Genomic DNA, 23535 nt, shown 5'->3' on the forward strand with positions numbered 1-23535 from the left:
AGTCCAAGTCACCTGCAACCTAGACTAACAGGGAAATTAACGAGTTTACTGAATCACGGCTAACTATTTGAACAAGCATGGGGAAAAGCCAGTGTGGATCCAATCTTCAAGTCAGGAAAAGGAGAGCAGGCCTGCCAATTACCAGCTGGTAAGTTCAACTTCTTTCCATAGCAAAATGTTGGACCAGATATTAAGAGAAAAAAGATCTATAGAGATGGAAGGGATATTGAAACCAAGAGCAATAAGCAGCAGGGGGGATTTCAAGCAAAGAATCCTCAGAATGCTGGTATAGCACCTTGTTTAGAGACGTCCGATACCCCAGGTAGACTGCAGCAGGCTGTACTTATATGGTATGAGAGGGAGAGAGAGAGTTCTCACTGCTCAAAGAAACTGCAGTAGAGGCATGCTGGTAACAACTATGTCTAAACTGTAGTAGCTGGCATGAGTCGGACCCTAGCACAGAGAGAACCAAAAGGTAGAAACAGCAGCACGTGGGGCTGGGAGGTGGTTCTTAGTAGGGTGCTGCAGGGATCAGTGTTAGGGCTGGTTTTATGAATGAGCTGGACTAGCAGGAAATGACCCTGAAATTTGCAGTGATACTGTACTGGCAGGCCGTGTGAAAAGCAGCTGCTGTTAGAATGGCACACAGGTCATTTTAAACAAAGACTTGATCTGGAAAATGCAACTCTAATGCATCTTGGGCAAACTAAGTCCCGCTTATTTCATGGGAGTGAGCCATGGGGAAAGTGTAATGCCAAAAAAAGAGTGGGGGACTTGAGTGGGCAGACAGACAGGTTTGTATCTGACATGGCTGGAAAGCACCAGTGAGAATAGGCACTGTCTATATGACTGTGATGGAACAGAGAGGAGATGGTCCCTCACTGCTCCACTGAAACAGCAGCAGGAATCCTGGGACAGGTTTAGGGCCCTGGCTGCTACAGCTCCTGTGTGCCACTCCAGTGGGACATGGGGGTCTGAAGGCAAGTCGGAGGGGAAGCCCCCAGGGGCTTCCCCCAGTGCAGGGCCAGCTATGGACCTTTGCTCTCCCCTCTCATCCCCCAGCCTAGGGGTATGTGAGGAGCAAGAAGGGATGTGGTGGTCAGAATGCTCTGAGCTCAGGCAGGTTTGATCTGCACAGCAGCCCACAGCTAGCTGAGAGACACTGCATAAATTGGAGCTGTGGGGAGACAGATTAAACTCACTGGCACCCACATGTACCTTCCTGGGTGTCTGTCCTGCTATGTATGGATCCTTCCAAACAAGTATATAGGCAAGTTAGTGCAGAGGGCAGCAGATCTGAATCAAGTGCCTTAGCAGCGAAGGATAAAAATAGCACTGAATGTTTTGTAATAAAACCTCTCTCTACCATTTCTAAATATAGGCTGTCTGTGAAATATTTGGCCTATCCAGAATACATGGCAAGTCCATCCTCAACTGGACAGTGCTCAGCACTGGCTGCTGGAGCCCTGATTCAAACAAGAGCCATCTGAATTTTCCCTAAATAATCCCTAAATCTGCCTGCCAGAAACTGGGACTAGATGACTGGGGATGGATCACTCAGTAAATTGTCCTGTTCTGTTCACTCCCTCAATATTGGAAGACAGGATACTAGGCTAGATGCACCTCTGGTCTGAGCCGCTACGGCTGTTCTTATGTTTGCCTTGAAGTCTGAAAAGTGTATTTTACTTATACTCTTATATGGAAAAGCTCCCTCTGGGGCTCTGCCCACATTAAAACATGAGGGGAGAGGATAGCCCAATGCCAAGACCAATGGTGCAATCTTGATGCTGTTGAAGTCAGTTTTGAGTTCAACAGAGTCAGGATTTCTCCATCAGCATGGAGAATGGCTGCTGCAGAAAGTTCTGGGCATGTGAAAACCGGGAGCTCTGTGGAAACTTTTGCAACTGTAACTCTAGCGGGAGCAAAGGAGTGCAAACCATTGAAATAGACTGATTGGAAAAGGCAGCAGAGCACTGAGTTGGGGGAGTTCGCTAATAACACTAGAAGGCAGAAGGGGAAGTGCCTGGCAAGGCATGTTAACGAAATAGACTGGATTTTTCAGCTCTATTGCTGGTCTCTGAATTGATGGGATCCTCTGAGGATAGGAATGGAGAAGCTGTCAGAGGTGGCTCCAGAGGGCATCTGGCCAGTGTACAGTGAACTAGGATGCATGAGTACCTTGGAACAGGGACAGAACTGGGCTCAGCTTTGATAGACTTTTAAGAAAAAGAAATGGTGCCCATCCCAAGACAGGTTGCAAAGACGGCTGGGTGGGGAGAAAATGGAGGCTTGGAAAAGACTCGCTTGAGATACTGAACATCGTGAAGGGAAATTTAGAAGCTCGACTGGTCCCTCTGCTCATTCTGCCTCACATAGCAGGAAAAACCTCTGGTTCTTGCATAAATGGTGTTAAATTCAGAGCAAAGAAAAGCTCTGTTCACACAGTTTCTGAATTCACTGCCTGTATGTCAGAGTCTAGAATCTGTGAGTTTATGGACAAGGAGCTAAAATAAATGTAATCAAATCTCATGCTTCAGGGCATCAATTTAGCTTCTGCCATGGCCAGGCAGCAGTTCTCACCATGTGTGGCACTGAAAATTAGCCAGGTGCTGTGTGAGAGGAGTTGTCTTCCCCTGAAATCCCCAGTGTTGCTTTAATGACAGAGGGTGGATCCCAGACTTGGCAGCCCACTGGCCAGCTCTGGTCCAGTGGGAGTTGGAAAGACTGGAGAGTGCTTGGCATCCCATGGTCAGCAGAGGTAACTGTCCCACCCTGCTCCAGCCATTGGGGGTGGCTCTGCCCTGCTGCCCACCAGGCCACTCCCGATAGCCGCAGTGCTTCGCCCAGGTCGCAGGGTCTCCTGTCCCATTAACATATTCCCTAACTAGGCTCAGATAAAGCCCTGGGCCCTCCTTGTGGGACAGACAAGGGTGTCTCCCTCAGCACCCTCTGTGGTGCGGGGCTGTACACTGCCCTGTGTCTGACCTCCTGGTTCTGGGGCTGGAAGTGGCTGCTGCCCCCTCCTCACAATCCATAGAAGAATCTGGGGCCACCTCCCGCACCCATGCTGAGAGCCAGGGCGGGCAGTGGGAGTCAGAGCCTGGAGACTACCCTGTGTGTTCGCCCCTCAGTCCAGCTATTGGGTGCAACCCCCTGAGAAGCTGGGGACTCTGCTGGGTGGGCTAGGAAGGGCAGGTGGGTGAGGGGCACAACCATCTCCAGCCAACCTTGGAGCAGCTGCACCGCCCTTTCCAAAATCAAAGACCCCGGGAGTGAGCCCTGGTGAATGAGAGCCTCCGATACAAGAAAGCGGGGCTCCCCACCTTGTAACTTGAGAAACAGCCAGGGACTGGGGGAGGCTGAGGACCCTGACCCCCTCACAGTGATACCCCATGAGAGGCTGGGGTTGCCATGACCCTGGGATAGGCCAGAGGCAGCCTGGCTCTGGCTGAGTCAATAGGACTAAAGCAGAGCAACCATACCACGCTCTGCTGCCAGCACCCTGCTCTGCCAGCCTGTGGAGGGAGGAGAGCCCTGTCAGCCGCATGGCAAGGACAGCACTCCCCTCCAGCGCTCTGCCCTCACTGCTGTTAGTGCTAAACGTGGGCGATCCGGCCTGGGGCGATGGACGGCCTGCAGCACTGATGCTCAGATGGCTGGGTATGTGCTGGGGTGATTCACTCTGCCCTGGAACCTCTCTCTTTGCTGCTGAAAGTGGAGCAGGCAGAGCCAGGTCCACGGCACGTGGGAGTCGGTGTTGATCTGTCAAAGGCAGTGGAGTGGTGTTGATTTGCACCGGTTGAGGATCAGGCGCAGCGCTGCTGTTTCCTGTGGCTGATGCCAAACCTCCCTGAGATGTTCACTCCCAGGAATGGCCTGTTGCTGGGCTCCTTGCTGCCCTGGGACCAGCCGGTGACCTGTCAGTTCCTGGCTTTTCCCTTCCTGTCCTGATGGGTCTTGCCAAGCTCTAGGCAGCCGGTGTCAGGAACCACAGTTGACAGGCAGAGCAGAGTCTGGCGGAGCCTTGGTGGTTGTGAGGCTTGGTGCTCTTGGGCAGAAGAGTGCCTGGAGGCTGAGAGAAGCCCTTGGCTGTGCGGTAAGCTGTCTGGGGTGAGGGCACCAGGGAGCAGAGAGCTTGTAACACTATTATTATCCTCTATTAGTACTGCAGTAGCGCCTGATAGCTCCAGTCCTGACCCAGAGGGTTATTGAAAAGCTCATTCGGTTGGGGTCCCATTGGGTCCCACCTTCATCACTTCTCCTCTCCCTTTTGGACCAGAGCCCTCTTGGCCGATCACTGTGCCTGCAGTTTTATTCTGCTTGTCATTGCACTGTAATGAGGGCATGCAGTGTCCCTCGGTCCGCAGCACTGCAGCGTGAGCTACGCTGGAGTCCTTGCCTGTCTAGCACCCTCCCCAGGGCCTTGGGAGCAGTGTTCCCTCTAATTTTTCCCACCCATGTGTGGAATGAATTTTGTGATGTGCACCAGTGTGGAGGTGATGTGTGACACATAACAAAATTCATGTGGTGGGGCCGAGGAGTTCCAAGTGTGGGAGGGGGCTCAGGGCTAGGGCAGAGGGTTGGGATTCAGGGGTGTGAGGGCTCCAGCTAGGGGTGCGGGCTCTGGGGTGGGGCCTGGAGTGAGGGACTCAGAGCTGAGACAGAGGGTTGCGGTACAGGGCTGTGAGGACTCCGGCTGGGGGTATGGGCTCTGGGGTGGGGCCGGGGGTGAGGGACTCAGGGCTGGGGTAGAGGGTTGTATTCAGGGGTTGAGGGCTGCAGCTGGGGGTGCAAGCTCTGGGGTGGGGCTGGGGATGAGGAGTTTGGGGTGCACCTGGGCTGGGGGGGGAAAGTTGCCTCTTCCCACCACGGCAGCTCTGGGACTGGGGCTGCAGGATATGTGCCCCTCCCTTGGCCCCTGGAGGTCCGGCTGGGGTTAGGTTCAGAGTGGGGTGCCCCAGCCGCGGCAGGTCTGGGCCGGGGCTGGGTTTGGGAAGGGTGCCCTGTGACAGGTCTGGGCTGGGCCGCTGCGGCTGAATCTGGGCACAGCCACCCGGGTTCACACCGCACTGCCCCAGCTACAGTTGGGTCCGGGCCACGAAACACCACCCTGGCCATGGCTGGATCCGGGCCACGCCACCCCAGCCACATTTGGATCAGGGTAGGGCCACCCCAGCTGTGGCAGGTCCAGGCTGTGGCATAGTTGGGACTGGAGTGCCACCCCAGCCATGGCAGGTTGGGGGTCGGGCTGGGTTTGGGCCCGGGGAAGGGCGCCCCTCCCCCAGCCACGGCGGGTCCCTGGGAGCGTTCCCTGAGCACCTGCATGGTGCTAAATAGGCTGCTGTGTGGCAGCACGGCCATGCAGCTTACAGGGAACTTAGCTTGGGAGCTGCGTGCCTTCCCTCTCAGGCTCCCTGGAGCGAGGAGAGGCCATCCAGGCATGGGTGGAACTGCAGGGAGCTGGGCGGGAATGGGCCTCATGCATGGCATTGTGTGGGGGCGGGGTGGGGGGGGGGAATGCATGTCGGTCTTGTTTGCTGGGAAAGGGCAGGAATGCGCACAGGGCATCTCCTGCAGAAGGGCCCATGGTCCTGAGTCTCTGGGAAGCCAGGAATTGGGCCTAGCTTGCCGGTGGCTGGCTGTGTCAGAGGGCACCATGGGGTGCAGATTGCTGGGGTGGGTATTTTCCTGGGCAGGGCTGGGTCAGCCTCACATACTGCTGCTCCAGGCCCAGAGGCGGTTCGGGGAGTGCAGGTAGACTTCCCTGCAGCATCCCCACAGGGACAGGGACTGGCCTCCAGAGCCATATGGGGGTGCCTGGCTCAGGGAGGGAGTGGGGCCATGTCCCAGGGTGGGAGCAAGTGGCCTGGCTCAGTCCTTTGTTTCTAGCCACTGTGGGGTCTTGGCGGCGTTCCCCACACTGGGTGCCTGCAGAGCGGCTGGGCTAGTGGGAACGCTGATGAGGTTGGAAGAGCCTGGGTTGTCCTCACTCTGAGTGCTTCACAGCCTGGTGTCTCTGCTAGGTCAGCCTGGACGGGAGTACGCCGGGGATGTCAGTGCTGAAGGTATCAAGGGGGAGGCGCCGCCCAGACCCGCAAGCCAGCAGGTGAGTCCAAGAGATGCGCCGCTTTGCTGAGGTGCTGCCAGAGCTCGGCCAGAGTGGGGTGGCCAGGGGAGCTCCTGGAAGGACCCAGGGCAGATCGTCTTGGAGCTGTGCAGCTGACCTGAGATTTGCTCATTGCTAAACAGCTGGGAGTCAGGTTGTCTACTTTGATCAGCTGAGAACCAGGGCCTGGTGAAGAAATCCAGCAGGAACCAAAGGCCTTTGGGTGCAGCTTGCAGGGTCAGTGCTTTAAAGGCCTCCCTGGGCACCGTCCAGCCCTGCCCCAGGCAGCTCAGTGACACATAAGCCCTTCACAATAACCTCTCCTATGGCACCATGCTTCCCCTCCAGACCAGCCAAGGGCTTCCTGAGAAGAGCCCGGTGGCCAAGGCAATGCAACCTGATCTCCTCACCCTGGCTCCCCTGGAGAGGGAGAGCAGCCTGCAGGCAGAGCTCCTCCGCGTCAGAGCCAAGAACCAGCAGCTCCTGGAGCAGAAGGCGAAGGTGGTAGGGGAGCTGTGGGAACTGAAGACTCTGATGGAGGAAGCTGGTTTCTCATCTCTCTCTCCCATCAGGTAGGACAGGCCGATGCAATTTGGGCATGAGAGCCTGGGGTCATGAGAGCATATGAGGGCATCAGGCTGCAGAGCAAGGAGGGAGTACAGACTCTGTGTTACCCTCACACTTTAGGGCACTTCACCGTTACCCTTCTGTGGGCTCAAGGCATAACCTAGCTAATTTTGGCACCCCCACCCTTACCCATTTCCTAGGGCTCCCGGCAAAAGGCACCTGCCTATAACCATTTCCTAGAGCTCAGGGCCTAATCTTCTGTGGGTTTGTGCGGCCTGTTGCCAGTGAAAGAGCCTTACACAGGAATAGGCTTAACCTCTATTTATTAACAGTCACCAAAACAGAATGCACATGCTAAGCATACAATGCTCACCACTCCCAATAACGCAGACAAACTTTTCCTGGTGGCCAGTCAGGATCAGGTCATCCGGGGACTCCTACACCCTGCCAATCACACTGTGCAGAAGCTGGAGTGTGGCAGCTCTGATCTTGGACTGTGTCTTGGGGTTAGGTTCGAGAGAACTTCTGTTTGGACCCCAGTTTATATAGTTACATTTGAGTCCTGCTTAGCTCTGCCTTAACCAATCATTTTAAACTGAAGTCCCACAGAACAGTGTTTTCCACCCATCCTAGCCCATTACAAAACAGTTCTTTACCCAATCAGACCCCACCACCTTAGTTGATTTAAATTTTGTAAAATTAGTTATGCAACAGACAGAAACAATCAAAGAACCAGATAGGGAACCTACAGATAAACAATAGAGAAGTGGGGACTGTAAAGTCAAACAATAAAGAAATAGAGATTTCACAATCACAGCTGTTGATAAGTGATTCCTTGCCAGGCAGAATGCATCAAACAAAGTTTTCTTAAGATCTGTTTCTTCGTCTGGCGATGGTTGGTACTATTAGGATAGGAGCCTCCTTAACAGCCCTTCACATTGTTTTTATGTAATTTAGATAGAATGTGAGGATGTGACTCTCTGCTTCCTAGCTCATGGCTGCTGCTCTCCTAATGTGGCTGCTGCTGCTTACTGTAGAAGAAGGCCTCAGACCTTACAATCCTCCCCTTAATGACACTTTTACCAAAGCCATCATTACTATTACAGGAGTCCAGCACTCAGACCTGTTGAGCTTGATCTTGCCTCCTGGGTATAATTAACAAGGGCCTTATTTGACTTTGTATGCCAGCTTCCTGTATTCTCTGAACAGTTCTCTTCATCCAGCAAGCCAAAGCTATTATGCTCACTATTCAAGCCAACTGGATTCCAATGATCACCACGATGGGGTGAACCACTATATTTAGCATACCAGTTGCAGCAGGCAACCACCCTAACAGTGTTTCCCAGCAAGAGTGGTCTCCTGCATCTACAATAGTTTTCAGCTCCTGGATGACTTTTGTATTATCATGCGGTACTTCAATACATATTTGCTTTCCTGTCTGCACAACATGTTGTAGATGTGAATATAACGTAGGATGGGCCAACAATTTCCTTATCATGGTCTTATTCATGGCTATATGAACCTCAATTCTAAGGTTACAGGTGTTACATTGTGATACAACTGTGGTTTAAACTTTAAGTAGTTTACAGTCCACAAGGAAACATAGTATTCAAAATCACAACTTACAATTTTTGTAATAGTGCAAAAACATCTATTAACTAAATAAGTCATAAAATACAATTCCTTATACTATACGACTACCGTTGCACAGTGATTCCTAACACAAACACATCCCCTTCCTGCATATATAACACTGACTTTTGTTCAATGAATATATCAAATGTACATCTTTGGGTCCCTTTTGGTTTGAGCATAAAAACATTGATCTCTTTTTTGTAAATTTTGATCCTCACGCACACATCCCAAATTTTCATGGGCCACACACTGAAACATGTCAATGGTTTTCCATTGTTGATGTTCTTTATATGCCCAGGAATGATGATCAGCGGAATACATAACCAAATTTTTTTGCTAGCGGGATTCCTAGGGGTACAACTGGATATATATCAGTAGTTAGACCGCTGGATATATATCAGTAGTTAGACAGGGGTGTTCTTTTACTACATATGCTCATAGAACCATTTGGTCTTTATTCAGTGTAAAGTTTACCAATTTGCACCATGCCATTAATTGTCTTTCCCATCCTGTAACATTTTTCTAACAACAACTTTATTTCCAAAAGCAAATTTCCTTGCTTGCCTTCCTGAATCATTTGGACAACCAATTGCTGATTTATTCCTTGGGCCTGTGTACAGGCTAATGCTAAGGACACATTTCCTTGAATTGTTCCTGTCAAGGCTGGTTCCCCACTCCGGCACTTTGAGTGCAGAAGGTGAGGGCCCTGATGGACTCTTAAAAATTAATACTGGCCACTCCAGGCTTGTATTAAACCCCAAGGTTACAGCTTTTCTCTGACCTTGGATTGGTAGATGCTGCCACCACCCAAGTGCAAAACCCATGCCGCCCAGAGGATTCAGAGGGCCTGGGCCAAAGCAATTTCGGGGGGCCCCTTCCATAAAAAAAAGTTAGTTTTTGCCACCCCAAGCGGCGAAGAAAAAAAAAAGAAAAACCCAAGTCGTGCCGCCGAAGAAAGAAGAGGACAGGAGGACCCGCCGCCGCATTGCTGCAGAAGGCTGAAGCGAAGTGATTGAGCTGCCGCCGAAGTGCCGCTGCTGAGGAAGAGAGGTACTGAAAGACCCGCCGCCGAATTGTCGCCGAAATTGCCCCCACCCTGTCTGCGGGGCCTGGGGCAAATTGCCCCACTTGCCCCCCCCCCCCATATGGGCAGCCCTGGCAAAACCCCTTTGAGAACCCAGGAAGGCGCACTTGAGAATTCCTTTTTGTGGGGTACCCTCGAGTCCTTTCACCCCCACTCCAGGGAAGAGCTGGGGAAGAAGAAGGAAAAAAAAAAAGGAAATAAGCTGTTGCCACCAGCTAATTAAACAACATGTGCACAGACCTCTTAAGACACAAAAATCCAATCCTGTTCTTAAAAAAGGTAAATTTTATTAATTAAAAAAAAGAAGAATATACATCTGGGAATTTAGGCTTTTGCTAGATTTAAAAAAAAAACAACTCCAAGGATTAAGCATCAAGAATCGCTTTCTTGAGGTCCAGCTTAAAGGTTAAAAGCAAAACAAAAGCACCTGGGGTTAGCACAGAGGAATCCACAAGCCATAAAGAAATAAAAGGGAGAAACCTAACTGTGTCTTCCTAGACCAGGGGTGGGCAAACTTTTTGGCCCTACGGCCACATTGGGTACAGAAATTGTATGGAGGGCCAGGTAGGGAAGGCCCCCGCCCCCATCCCAGCCCCCCAGAACTCCCAACCCCCCCTGCTCCCCACCCCTGACTGTCCCCTGGGACTCCTACATCCTATCCAAACACCCCTGCCCTCTGCCCCTTGACCATCTCCCCCGGGACCCCTCCATCCAATCTCCCCTGCTCCCTACCCCCTGACTGCCCCTCTGGGGCCCCCCGCCCCATGTTACCTGTGGGGTAGGGGAAAGGGGGGCTCAGTCCTCTCCCAGTGCATTTCCCCTGCTCGTTTGGCTGCTCTCCCTGGCAGTCAGGCAGGGCTCGCTCCCTGTCTCGGCTTGGCTGCTGGGGACAGGGGCCAAGCATGCTGGAGGTGGAGGCGGGCCCTGGTTTGCTCTACCCCTGTTCCTGGCAGCAGGGCCCAGGCCCCTTGACCTCCCCCCTGGAACTCTCCCTGACTGTGCTGCCCTGGAGCACGAGGTCTGGCTCCGCTATAGCCCTGCCGCCCAGCTGGAGCTGCAGCCATGCTGCCCAGGTGCTGGAGGAACTATGATTACAAGGGAGGGAAGGAAGCAGAGGGGAGGGGCCGGGGCGAGCCTTCACCCCGCTCACCACGCTGCCTGGGGGCCAGAGGGAAGGGTCCTGTGGGCTGGTTGTGGCCGGTGGGCAGCAGTTTGCCCCCTCCTCTGTCCTAGACATTTCCTGATCCATTTACATATCTGGGGTTTTAGATTAATAGTTTCTAGGTATGATACTGATGATTTTTCATACCTGGCCCAAGCTTCTCACAGCATAATTGCTCCCTGTCTGCCTCTCTGGGAGAACAACCATAGACAGAAAAAGGGGAGTCTTGTTTCAATTTTAAAAAGTTCTAGCCTTCCCATCGGCTCTTCTGCCCAGGTGCCCACTCACTTCCTTTTACCTATGCATCGCAGTGAGACTTTTTAACCCTTTACAGGTAGAGCAATTAGAGAACAGCTACAAAGAGGGATTTACAGCTGCTGGCTGGGTGTTGATAAAAGGGAGCTCCCCCCACTTCATTTATCACAGTTCCCATAGCCTCTGCTAAAAGTAATAAATCCTTTTTACCTTGCTGTTGCCATACTGGCTGTATTTTAGAAAATAATTGTTGCCCCATTCCTAATTTTGATAAGGATGCACTGATGGGATTTCCATTGTTTGCCAATACCTCTAGGTTAGTAGCATCCAGTATTCTAACTCCTAATCCAGTTCCACCCAAAGCAGTTTCCAATACACCCCTTAGGAGCCTTTTCTTTAGGCTTGCTACCCCTCCTGGCTGCCAAGCATATCCAATAACCTTCAGGAAAAGGAGTACTTGTGGCACCTTAGAGACTAGAGACTAACCAATTTATTTGAGCATAAGCTTTCGTGAGCTACAGCTCCTTTTCTTTTTGCAGACTAACATGGCTGTTACTCTGAAACCAATAACCTTCAGTAGTTCACACTGAGGTAGTAGCAGGGCAGCTATACTTTCACTGGGCCTTTACTGTACTGCCCCTTGTACTAGTCAGGGAAGATGTTATAATGCCCTCTTCTTGTCCAGCATGGCCACAGTTATCCTGTGCTTACACTGGCGTGGTGTGTTCTGGTTCAGTGAAATAAGCCAAGTGAAATAAGCTACACAGCTCCTTATCCTTGGATAACTGCACCCGTGTTAGAGGGGTTTCACTGCTTTAACAAGGGGATGTCTGTGATGATGTGACGCAGAAGGGAGGGGGGAGTGTTGACCTGGGAATGTGCCCTGGGGATGGGAGACCTGAGAGCCTGTAACCTGAGCCGGGAGGGGGAGGTAACACCTCTGCCCAGGAATGTGAACAGAGCCTGCTGGGGGGGGTTAGTTTTCAGTTTGGGGCTGGGTGGAGGAACGCAGGGAACCCCAGGGCTGGGGTCTAAGCTCCCTGTCCCCCAGAAGGACTTGACTGAGGGGTCCTGGTTGTACCCACAAGCTCTGTTTTGGACTGTGTTCCTGTTGTCCTTGGATAACTGCGCCCATGTTAGAGGGGTTTCACTGCTTTAACTAGGGGATGTCTACATTGCAATTAGACACCCCAGGCTGGCCCATGCCAGCTGATGCAGGTGAAGGGGCTGGGGCGAAGGGGCTATTTAATTGCAGTGTAGACATTTGGACTTGGGCTGGAGCCTGGGTTCTAGGACCCAGCAAGGTGGGAAGGTCTAGGAGCTTGGACTGCAGCCTGAGCCTCTACACCACAATTAAACTGCCCCTTAGCCTGAATCAGCGGGCACGGGCCAGCCATGGGTGTCTGACTGCAGTGTAGACATCCCCTATGTCAGCGAAACCTCCCCCTTCCCTGACTTAGCTATGGGCTAAAGCTTTCCAAACATGGCATGGCCTAAATCACAGAACTGCAGAGGGCATTCTGGGTCACAGAACCTACAGGGGCCTGGCAGAGCATGTCCCGGGTCACAGAAACCCCCAGGGACTTGGCAGAGAGTGTCCTGCAATGTCCAGCTGACAGCCGTAGAGCCCTGGCCAGTTGGGGAGGGAGGTGGGGATGAATCACAATTAAATGGGAGGATCTGTGGGCAGGGGAGACACAGGGTGCTGGCAGGGCAATATGGGCTGAGGCCCAGGGCAGTGGCTGCAGAGAAGAGGGCGATGTGGACATCTGCACAGCACATCTCTCTTCCGGTGCCTGCGGGCCTGGGCCATAGTTTGCACTACAGCCTCCTGATCCTGAAGAAGTTTCCAGAGGGCGTGTGCCTCTCTCCTGGCTCTGGCCTGGTTGTGCTCCACCCCTCGCTGCCAGTGGAGAAAGGAAGTGGTTCCATGCACTGCGCCACCCCTCTGTGTGGCAACCTCGCTCTCCTGCCTAGCACGTCCCCGTGGCAAAAGGCATGTGGGGGCAGAGGTGGGCTGGGGCTGGGGCTGGTCTGCACCCAAGAGCCAGCTGTGCTGCTGGGAGGAGGGTGGGGCCCTCAGTGGAGTGCGGAGGGGCCAGAGTCTGTGCCTGGGGGGCATCCTGGGGAGGGATTCCAGCTGCTCCCTGTCGGGCACCATGTGGCTCCCCTTCATTAATATCTGTATTGTGCTAGCACCTAGGAGCTCAGTGGTGGCCCAGGCCCCCATGGTGCTGGCACTGTCCAGACACAGACAGAGTCACTGTCTGCCCCTTGGAGCGGCCAAGCTACATATCAGACAGGAGACACGAGCTGGACACAGACTGGGGAGAACCAGGAGCCAGTGAGACAAAACTGGGCAGTGGGCTCCGCTCATCACTGGCCTGGCTAGTCGGCTCTTTGCAGGGGTCACGGCAGTGCAGATCCTGAAGGGAGGGTTCGAAAGCAGCTGGGGGTGGATTTTGCAGGTGGTCGGGGGGAAGCATCTCCCAGGCGAGGGGCAGCACAGATGTAACACGTGGGCGATGGCGGCTGGCGCCCTGGGCACAGCAGAGCTGGGAGGCGATGGTTTGCTGCTGACTGGGATGATGGGGTGGCTGGGGAGAGGCTGCGAAAAGGAGGACCATGGTTTGTGTGTGATGGAGACGGGGGAACCAATGGAGAGATGCGAAGAGAATGGGGATATGGTCGGGTGCCAGGCCAGGCAACGATCATTGCAGGGGCATTGGGAATGGCCAGGAGTCCTGCCAGCCACTTGGCCTGGCGTGCAGCTGCTCAGTGCCCCTCCCAACGCAGCATGGAGGGCAATCAATGGTCTGGAGAGAACAGGGCAAGAGGAACTCTCCAGCCCGCTCTGGGCTGGGGGATCTGTGGGGAGGAGACGTGGGGAGCTGCTCTGGGATTGGGTCATTTCAGGCTCCCCATGCTGACGGTAGCCCCTGTGTCCCCTGCAGGAAAGCCCTGCTGAGTCTGTGCCTGGAGACCGCAGAGCTGAAGGAGCGGCTGGGGGAAGCCCCGTTGTCAGAGGGTTGGGAGGACGAGGCGGAGACCAGGGAGGCCCTGCACACCCAGAACAAGAAGCTGCAGAGTTCAGAGACAGTCGTCACCCTCCTCAAGGACCAGCTGGTGCCGAACTGCCTGGAGGGCGAGAGCAAGTTTCCGCCCCAGCTCATCACCGGCATGGCCACGGAGATCGACCAGCTCCGGGCAGAGATGGGGGTGGCACCTGGGAAGCGCCCAGCCCTGGAGGGGCAGCTCCAGGAGGACCCAGCAAAGAGGCCCTGCCCTGGGTCCCAGGTGGTGGAATTGGGACCACCCCAAGCCCACAGGGGCATAAGCCAGGTAACTCCCTTGGCTTAAGGGGCTGGGAGTGGGAGAGGGTTCAGCCCTTAGCAAGGAGCCTCACCCTGGCCAGCAGGGGGCAGCCTTCTCTGGTTGCCTGTTGGCTTCCCATGCCACGAGAGGGATGGAGCCAGCCCTGGGTGCCCCTGAACTAGAAGCCATTGCAGTAAAAGGGAACCTCATGCCACCTTCCCTGGCCAGCTGGGCTGGGTGAAAGGGAGGGCAATACGAGCACCTGGGGCAGCCCAGGCTCCTTCCCAGTGATCAGAATGACGCAGCAGAGCTGCCTTCACTCCCCCTGGCTTGCAGAGCTCAAACCTGCCACAGAGCCTGCTCCCCGTCTGCATCTGCCAGGACAGCCGGCTTTTCAGGAGAGGCTGCCCACGTGGGCCATCTCTCTGCCCTGTCCCCTCTGTCTGTCTGCCGCCTCTGTGCCCCATGCCCTGTGTCTGTCTGCCTCCTCTGTGCCCCCTCCCCTGTCCGTGTGTCTGTCTGCTGCCTCTGTGCCCTGTCCCCTGTCTGTCTGTGCACTCTGTTCTTCTGTCTCATTGCCAGTGACTCTGCCCCCAGCTTTGGCTCCGGACCCCAAGCTCTCACCGGGCGGGTGAGGGGAGGCAATGGGTCCTGGGTGCCTGTACTGTGTTTGGGGCTGCCCCCCACCCCATTGCAGCCTGAGGGAATGGGTGGGGCAGGAAGGCGATGGAGGGAAACGCCAGGGGTTAGTTAGGTGACTCACACACTCATTGTTCCAGCTGCATCAGCGGAGGGGGCTGGCCAGCGGCTGTGTCACTGCTTCCTTCCTTCCCAGCAGATGGAGGGCAGCCCTGCGGGCAGCTGGCAACGGTTGGTGGAGCCCGGGGTAGGGCCGTCGGGGCAGCTGGTTGAGTGCCGGCAGCGCAACCAGGAGCTGCAGGACAAGCTGGCCGTGTCAGAGGCCACAGTGCGGGCCCAGGCGGAGCAGCTGGAGCAGTACAGGACCCTGCTCAGTGAGTCGGTCTCACGCCAGGTGCTGGCGGGTGGGGGGGGGGGGGAGAGCTGCACTGGGGTCCCCTCTCCCTCTGCACCGGGGACAGTCAGGATCCTGTCCTTCCTGCATCCCAGGGAGCTGGGCTGAGGCCAGGCGGGCGAGAAAATCCAGAACCACAGACAAAGTCTGGAACGGAGCTGTGTGGAGCGGCAGTCGCCTGTACTGGGGCCAAGGGAGAACAAGTGGGGCCCTTGGTCTGTGGGACTCCACTACAGTTATCTATCCCTGGGCTGGGGCCCTGCTATGCTGGGCGCTGCACAAACACCGAACAGACGCAGCCCCTGCCCCAGGTAGGAGGCAGCGTGTTCCCAGCAGGCAGCAGAGCCCCTATGGGATCTTAGGCCCACTGGACTCACGCCAGAGGCCAAGGCTGCCATGTTGGCTCTTTGCCCCAGCAGGCGAGCCCTCGGTGCAGCAGGACAACAAGCAGGTGCAGGTGGACCTCCAGGATCTGGGCTACGAGACGTGTGGGAGGAGTGAGAATGAGGCCGACCGGGAGGAGACCCCCAGCCCTGGTAAGGAGCAAGTGGGGAGGGGGCAGGGCTGGGGGGAGATGGCAGCCTTTGGGCCCAGTCCCTGGAGCTCTGCCCCCGGTGCCATCCCGTGCCCAGCAGCCCACCGGTGCAGGCACCCTCACCACTTGGTTACCGGCAGTTTGTTTTAAAACAAGCTGCTCATTTTGTGGGACCTACAGAAAATCTCTCTGGTGCTCTGCAGTGGCAGTGATGTTACCCAGCCCTAAGCCCAGTGCTGCCCGGGGCTCCCTGGTGCCAGGCAGTCCCCCCGCCGGAGGCCTGTGTGTGGCTCTCCTGCTCTCACAAATCCCTCTGGCCCATCTCTCCATGGGGCTTAGACCCCCAGCAGCAGGGGCTGGGCACCCTGAGACCTCAGGCCTTCCTTTCCCTCCCCAGAGTGCGAGGAACCGGATGTGTTCAGCAAGGCCGGCCTGATGGAGGAGCTGAGCCGGCTGGGGCCGCGGGAGGGCCTGTGCTGGGGCCAGTCGGAAGACGTTGCTGTTCTGCAACAGCATGTGCGGGAGCTCAAGGTGCAGCTGCAGAACTCAAACAAGGCACTCCAGAGGCTGCAGCGCCGCACCCGCTCCTTCTCCAGCACCAGTGACTACGCCTCGGGTGCCGAGCGGCTCCGCAAGCTGGTGCCCAGCGCCACCGACGAGGACGAGGGCTGGCAGTCTGATGGTGTTGGGGCCTTCTGCCCCCCTGCGCTCCAGGCCAGCAGAGATCTCAAATGGCTCGTCCACAGGGTGTCCCTGTTGGAGGCCCAGCTGCCTGGGCCCCGGGCAGGAGGGGTGCTGCCTGAGGAGCTGCGCTCTGCCATCTGGCCAGGGTAGGCAGTAGATAGACTCCAGAGCAGGTGGAGGGGGACAGGCCTGCCAGGCCAGACCCTCAGCTGCAGGGAGCTGGCCATGGCTTCCAGGAAGTGATGCTGAGTTACAGCAGCTGAGACTTTGGCCATGTGGGCCATGCACCCAGGGCAGGTGTCAGTTAACTCTGGCATCCTCCCCTCCAGCAGGCAGCGGGTGAAAGGCCCAGAAAGGGGAGGCACAACCTGGCACGGACTCAGCATGGCTAGAACCATTGGGGCGGTGACAGCATCTCCGGGCGATGGGCTCTGCTCTCCACTGCCATGCCCGGAGCGAGTGCCCTCGGGCAGCCGCTGAGGGATCCTTCAGAACCTGCACCCCCGCCCGGGCCTGTGTCTCAGGGTTAGGGACCTCAGGGCCTGGCCCTTTGCCAGCAGGAGGCTGAGTGTCAGGGCGGGCAGGGCACTGTTCTCGGCCTTGCTTTGCCTGCCTTTGCTGCACAGCCAGAGGCTGTGGAGACTTCAGCTGTCTGGAGATGAGGCCGGCGCTTCTTCTGACAGCTTGCTTGCCCTGAGGAGAGACGGTCTGAGAGCAGCCAAGCTGGGGTGCCGTCCCTCCCCCCGCCCTCTCTGCCCAGCTAACTTCCCCCTCTGGCTGGCTAACTCTCCTGCCCTCTCCCCTGGCAGGAAATATGACTCGCTGATCCAGGCCCAAGCACGGGAGCTCTCTCACCTGCGCCAGAAGATGCGGGAGGGGCGCAGCGTGTGCCACCTGCTCTCCCAGCACCTCAGGGACACCGTCAAATCCTTCGAGGAGCTTCTCCGAGGCACCGACATCGACTACTACATGGGCCAGAGCTTTCGGGAGCACCTGGCCCAAGGTGGCCAGCTGGCCGAGAGGCTGAGCAGCAAGCTGAGCAGCAGTGCGTGGCTGAGTAGCATGCCGATTTGGGGGCACCACTAGCTGGCGGAACTCACTGCCACTAGATCTCATTTGAGGCCAGGAGCTTAGGAGGATTCCCCAAAGGATGAATGTTTATATGGAGAGAGAACAGCCGCAGCTACAGGGCTAATCTTAATACTACATGAGAGGGGACATGGGCCTGCCTACCTTGGGGAATGACCGGGGTTGGAAGGAAAGTCCCTCAAGGGCCTGTTATCCCATAATTGCCCACTGCAGCAACTAGTGTGTCCCATGGTCAGAGACTGCGCTAGCCCCATCTGCCCTCCTCCGGCAATTGCTGTCTTCATGGTTGGCCGACAACAGCATTTCCCTGCATGTGCCAGGGAAGGTCCCTTTGTATCTCTCCAGTGCCCCACCCATGTCAGGGTGTTGCTGGGCAGAGCCGGAGGGTGAGGCCTGAGATGCTGAGAGTTGGCTGGGGGCCAGGGTCCCACAGATGGGGGGTTACCCCCTGGCATGGAGAGTGCTGCCCTGGTCCAGTGTAGCTGCATGGCCACTCCTCCGAGGATGGCTGGCCTGGAGCGCAGGGGGCAGAAGGCCCCAACACCGTCAGACTGCCAGCCCTTGTCCTCGTCGGTGGTGCTGGGCGGCGTGGGGCATGGTCTCTCGGTGACGGGGGCGTGATCTCTCGGTGTCACAGAGGGAGGGTGCTGTGCTCTGGCATGGGGGCCCAAGGGGAGCTGGTGCTGTGCCGCCCTCCACCCCTGACAAGAACCGTCTGGCTTTGCTTTCAGGGAATCGCTCTGACGTGGAGGATAAAACTGGACATGAATTCGTGGCGCTCAGGTAGCCACATGGGTGATTCCAGGGAGCCCTGGGATGTCTGCTCTGGCAGGGTGCCTGCCACACTGCATGGGGCTCAGGCTGCCTTGCAGAGCAAAGGGCACCGGCCTCTCCTTCGCTGACTGGCTGCTGGCAGAGGGGAGTCTGAGGGCCTCCCGGGGCTCTCCAGCTGTGCAGGGCTGCCCCTCCTCTACTAGCCCCGTAAGACTGAGCAGATAGGCCGGTGGAGCCCATTCCCAGCCCAAGGAAGACACTGGCTAGTGGCACGTACGCTAATACCTGCAAAGCTGTCTCCTTTGCGCCCCTATGTGCATGGGCCTGGCCATGCCCAGGACCCTGGGACAGGGCATCTGAAGACTTTCACTTCAGGGTGCGGGGGCCTCTAGTGAGGAACACCCTCATGAGAGCAGGAAGGGGCCCATGTGGGCGGATGGCCCAGATACTTGAGAGTGAGTGGGAAGCCGGGTGTGCTGAAGACAAGGCCATAAGACCCTGTAGAGAGAGGGGGCAGGGGAACCCACAGGCTCAGTGCACTGTGCGAGGCACCCCTACTATGGGACATGTGCACTGTGCACACGTGTAGATGCGGGGCTGACGTGTGCTCACTCCCAGGCTGAGCAAGGAGCTCCGGGAGAAGGAGAGGATGATTGAGACCCTTCAGGCCAAGCTCCAGGAGCGCTGCGAGACCCCATCCAGCAGCCGTGCTCTCTCTGAGTCACCCCGCTCCAACAGCAGCACCTCCTTCCTGTCTGACGGCCCAGAGGCCTGCTCCGACGGGGATGCCACCAGCGAGTACAGCCAGCTCCAGGGGGATCGCAGCGAGCGGCCATCCCGGCGCCTCACAGGTAAAGTTGGGCCATTCTGTATCCCATGGACTGTGCCCAGGTAGGGGCTGACAGAACGGGGAGACTGCCCCGAGCCCTCTGTGCACTCTCAGGGCTGACCAAGGCATGCAACAGGAACTGGTCTCTAGTGTCCTGAGCCTGGTCCCTTCCCCACAGTGTCTCAGGGCTCACCTCCAGGCCACAGGCGATGAGTCTTTGATTCTGGCAGCCCCATGACGCTTCCATCCCAGCTAGTCCATCTGCCACTGGCTTCTGCAAAATAAAATAACACCCCGCAGCACACTAGCCCTTCCCCACCACGGCCAGTGGGTCACAAAGGATCCAGGCTTGTGCAGGGCCGCTGAGAGCAACGGGGGTACCTGGGGTACCCCACAGCTGCCTCCCAATTGGCTGGGCCTCTTGGCTAATGTCACAGCCACGCCCCACTGGGCACAGCTGAGCCCTCTTCCCTCCTCCCCTGCACCCTCTGAGAGGGACTGATCCTGGGGAAGGAATTAGAACCCTTCCTGAGGCTGTATGTACGTAACAAGAGCGCACGGGCATTGTCTTACTGCCAGCCCAAGGGAGCCACGTGCAGGTGTGTGGCCCTTGAAGGCTGACGGCACTTACTGGGGTTTTTCCCTCACTCTGCCCCAATCCCTGCATATCATTCTCTGGGTTATCTGTTACTTACTCTCTCAGATGTTCCCTCTAGGGGGGTTTCTGTGCTTCTGGGCAGGACTTACGCTTGGCTCAGGCCAGGTCTATGCTACAGACATTGTCGGTATAAATACATGGATTCTTCACGCCTCTGCACAGCGTCGTGACACTGACCTTAGCCTCCCGTGTAGACAGCGCAGTGTCTCCCACCGACACAGCTACCGCCTCTTGGGGAGGTGGATTAGCTTTGCTGACGGGAGAGCGCGCTCTCCCGCGTAAGCACGACAGTGACACAGCTGCATCGCCTCACTCATAATGACCCTTCCAGCTCCTCCCTCTGAAGCATCTTAAGGTGCTGTCAGACGTCTGTGAATTCTCGGGATGCTGCCAGCTTGGAATCGAGGCTGTTTGAAGTTGTTCCCTGGCTGCCTCTGGCCCTGGAGTCCCCTGCCACTCAACCACGTTATCCTATAAAATACTGTTTTTCTCCCCTGGGTGGTTGTGTGAAGAGCTGCACCCAAACACCAGGGAAGCTGGCTGGGAGGGAAGGGAGGTGGCACTTGTCTTCAGTGGCTTCTGGACCTGGCGATGATTAATTGACTGCCAATTAACACGAGGTACTTAACATCTTGGGGGAGCCACCAAACTTTGCAGGCTGGCTAGAGCTGTGGGAGGAACCCCTGTAGCCTTTACAAATGTGCTAAATAGCTTGAGTGAACTGATTACCAGAGCACTCCAGCTTTGAGAGCCCAGCCTGGCCTCCATCATGCAGCAGGACACAGAGTGGACAGAGAGCGGGACACAGAAAGCCTGGAGAGCTGGCTCTCTCCATGGTAGTTTTGTCTGGTTCTCAGAATTTCAGGGGTTACTGGTATCGCTAGGAGAGGGAGCACGCTGGACAGGCTGGGTTGTCGGCAGTTGCAAAGCCAGCAAAGGGGATGGAGGAGTTCCTGGGGCTTGTCTACGTGGCACGGCAAAGCAGGCCAGAGGGTTTGTGACTTTTAAAAGGTGTTGCACTCCGACTGCCCTGCCTAGACCCTGCTGGTGTGCTCCAAAAGGTACCTAGTGTGCGTTAAAGGGGCCTCTGGCTGCGTGCACTAGGCACCTTTTGGAGCACACCAGCAGGGGCTGTGCAGGGCAGCTAGAGGGCTTCACAAGCCACACCCCAATGGCGCACTTGGCTGGTGGCACCTAGATGGCCCATCCCCTGGGAGTAGCTGCTGGGACACTGATTACCCACAGCTGCCTCCCAATTGCCTGGGCCTCTTGACAGCCACGCCCCATTAGGCATAGCTGAGTCCTCTTCCCCCGTCCCCTGCGAAAGGGACTGTGCTCTGCGTACCAGTGGGGATGTCCAGGCTGCAGATGCGCGCAGCTGGCCCATGGGGCTCAGGCTGTGGGGCTGTAAAATGGAAACCCCGCAAGTGGGGAGGAATCTGGGGCCCACCCTACCCACACTCAGACATCTACACTGCAGTGTTAGAGCCCCGCAGCCTGAGTCGGTCGACAGGGGCCTGCTGTGGGGGGTTCGTAGCCGAAGCACCTGCCCCTTTTCCATAGCCAGGCTTGGGGTGGGGGGAAGCCCTATAGATCAGAGATACACACCGCGGAGAGGTGTACTGCTGTGTGGTCTCCTTTTTGCATATTATGAAACTGAGGCACGGAGGGCCTGATTTGGACTTTAGTGTGACTCTAAAGTGGCTCTGCTGGAGCTAGGGGGCTTGCTGTAGGTTTACACCAGTGTAACTGGGATCAGGATCCGGCCCAGAGATTCTGAGCAGCCTGCCCAGTGTCACCAGGAAGCCGCTGCAGGATTCCACGCAGAACCTCTCTCGGCGCGGTGCCCAGGCTGTCCAATGTGCCCTGCTCCCTGTGGCCAGCAAGCGGGTGTCTATGAGGCAGGCTCTCGCCATGCGTGTGCATCTCCCATCTGTGCTGGGGTGCCGTAGGAATTCGGGGAAATACCCCACTTCCCCAGCCCATTCAGATTCGGGTCAGCAAGGGGCTGTTCTATGGAGAGTGCGGAGACACCGGCTGGCTGGCCTGGGGGCTGTGTTATGTCCGGTCTCCTCCCTCTGCACCTGCTTTAGAGAGCTTGGGTCACGCGCTTCCTCCCCAGGGCGAGGGTCCCGTCAAGGCGCTATGCCTGCCTTGGCTGCAGTGGCTATTGCCCCAGCCACCAGGGATGCAGCTGGGTGCTGGTGTGTGAGCCTGCACTGTGGTGTTGGCTCTCTGACATGACCCTTTCTCTTTCACCTGTGGGTCTCTAGACGTCACTCACCCTGCTGCTCTGGCATCCAACCCATCCCCTGCCGCTGCACCCCACCAGGCTCCAGCAGAGTCCATCAGAGGCTTCCCCACCGGGCCATCTTCACAGCACCATCCCATGGACGGCAGCCAGACACGCACAGGTACGGGCCACCCCAGGGCTTCAGCAGGGATAATGGCTTTGCGGGCGGGGTTAGCAGAGCTCAGAGGCCAGTCCTGGAGGGGCTGTCCCGAGGGGTGGAAGCTGCTCCCCTCCAACCACCTCTCGTTTACAGAGGGGTGAAAGCTGGCTCCACCATGGCTGGCTCCTTGGCATCGTTGGCCCACCATGAGTGGAGAATTTTAACTTGGTGGCATCTTGCTGGGGGTTCCCCTGCTGCCGTGCCCTTCTCAGGGCTGGGGTATAACAGCGCTGGAAGGCATGGAGGCAGGGAGCCAGGCTGTGGGAGTGTCTGTGGGTGAGAACGTGCCTTGCAGATGGTTGGGGGCACGGACAGAGTGGCCGGGGGCTGGTTACCCTGAGAGGTGATCATGGCTCTAGCCCAGTCTGGCTGTAACTGGCTCCCTGGCCAGGCTCTGCCTGGCGCAGGTGGCTCTTGTTGCCCCATTTGCTAGCAGGCTGCCGTCTGCAGCAGGAACTGGGGCAGGGGCTTAGCTGGAGCCCACGGCGGGAGCAGATACCAGCTGTGGTTTGCACCTTGGCTGGACAAGCAGGAGTTTGCGTCTGTGGGATTTCTGCGCGGCTGTTCGGAAGCAGGTTCCAACCCTGGATGGACTGGGCCTGGCCCGTTGCTGGGGAAAAGCACTAGGGGATTGCTAGGTGGGTGCAGAGAGTGTGAGCGCTGCAGGGCTCTGTCAGAGCTGGCGTCCCTGCCAGGCCAAGGTGTGAACCTGCGGGAGTGCTGGTGGCAGTGTGGGACCGATGGGGGGACGTGTGATGAGGGACAGTTTCAGTTTAGCTTAGGGCCATATTCCCTCTTGGGCAGGGGTCACAGCCGATTGGCCCCCGGGATAAGAGCTCCATTTCCTGCAGGGCAGTTGCTCAGATTTACCTGGGCACCAGGGCCAGCCCTGATGGCCGCAGGCGGTAGGGGAAGGGACAGCTGCTGGAGGTGCAGTGTGGCTGTCCCCTGGTAGTCATGGGGCTGAGGAGGCCATGGGAGATGCAGCATGGGGTTCATAGATTCATAGATATTTAGGTCAGAAGGGACCATTATGATCATCTAGTCTGACCTCCTGCATAATGCAGGCCACAGAATTTCACCCACCACTCCTACAAAAAAAACCTCACACCTGTGCTATTGAAGTCCTCAAATCGTAATTTAAAGACTTCAAGGAGCAGAGAATCCTCCAGCAAGTGACTCGTGCCCCATGCTACAGAGGAAGTCGAAAAACCTCCAGGGCCTCTTCCAATCTGCCCTGGAGGAAAATTCCTTCCCGACCCCAAATATGGCGATCAGCTAAACCCTGAGCATATGGGCAAGATTCATCAGCCAGATACTACAGAAAATTCTTTCCTGGGTAACTCGGATCTCACC

General features: G+C 56.5%; 1 protein-coding gene across 1 annotated transcript in view; it reads left to right on the forward strand.

Annotated features, from left to right (window-relative positions):
- Nucleotides 1-23535, forward strand: part of LOC144268585 (myomegalin-like) — a 72486-nt gene that overhangs the window by 30369 nt on the left and 18582 nt on the right. The window contains exons 18-27 of the mRNA XM_077823571.1: nucleotides 6024-6106; nucleotides 6455-6678; nucleotides 13764-14151; nucleotides 14960-15137; nucleotides 15574-15693; nucleotides 16090-16522; nucleotides 17186-17421; nucleotides 18197-18248; nucleotides 18858-19090; nucleotides 22000-22140. Of these exons, the coding sequence (XP_077679697.1) occupies nucleotides 6024-6106; nucleotides 6455-6678; nucleotides 13764-14151; nucleotides 14960-15137; nucleotides 15574-15693; nucleotides 16090-16522; nucleotides 17186-17421; nucleotides 18197-18248; nucleotides 18858-19090; nucleotides 22000-22140 (2088 nt within the window). The remainder of the gene's footprint in view (nucleotides 1-6023; nucleotides 6107-6454; nucleotides 6679-13763; nucleotides 14152-14959; nucleotides 15138-15573; nucleotides 15694-16089; nucleotides 16523-17185; nucleotides 17422-18196; nucleotides 18249-18857; nucleotides 19091-21999; nucleotides 22141-23535) is intronic.

Source organism: Eretmochelys imbricata, chromosome 8 (assembly GCF_965152235.1).
Source record: "Eretmochelys imbricata isolate rEreImb1 chromosome 8, rEreImb1.hap1, whole genome shotgun sequence".
Taxonomy (NCBI): Eukaryota; Metazoa; Chordata; order Testudines; family Cheloniidae; genus Eretmochelys; species Eretmochelys imbricata.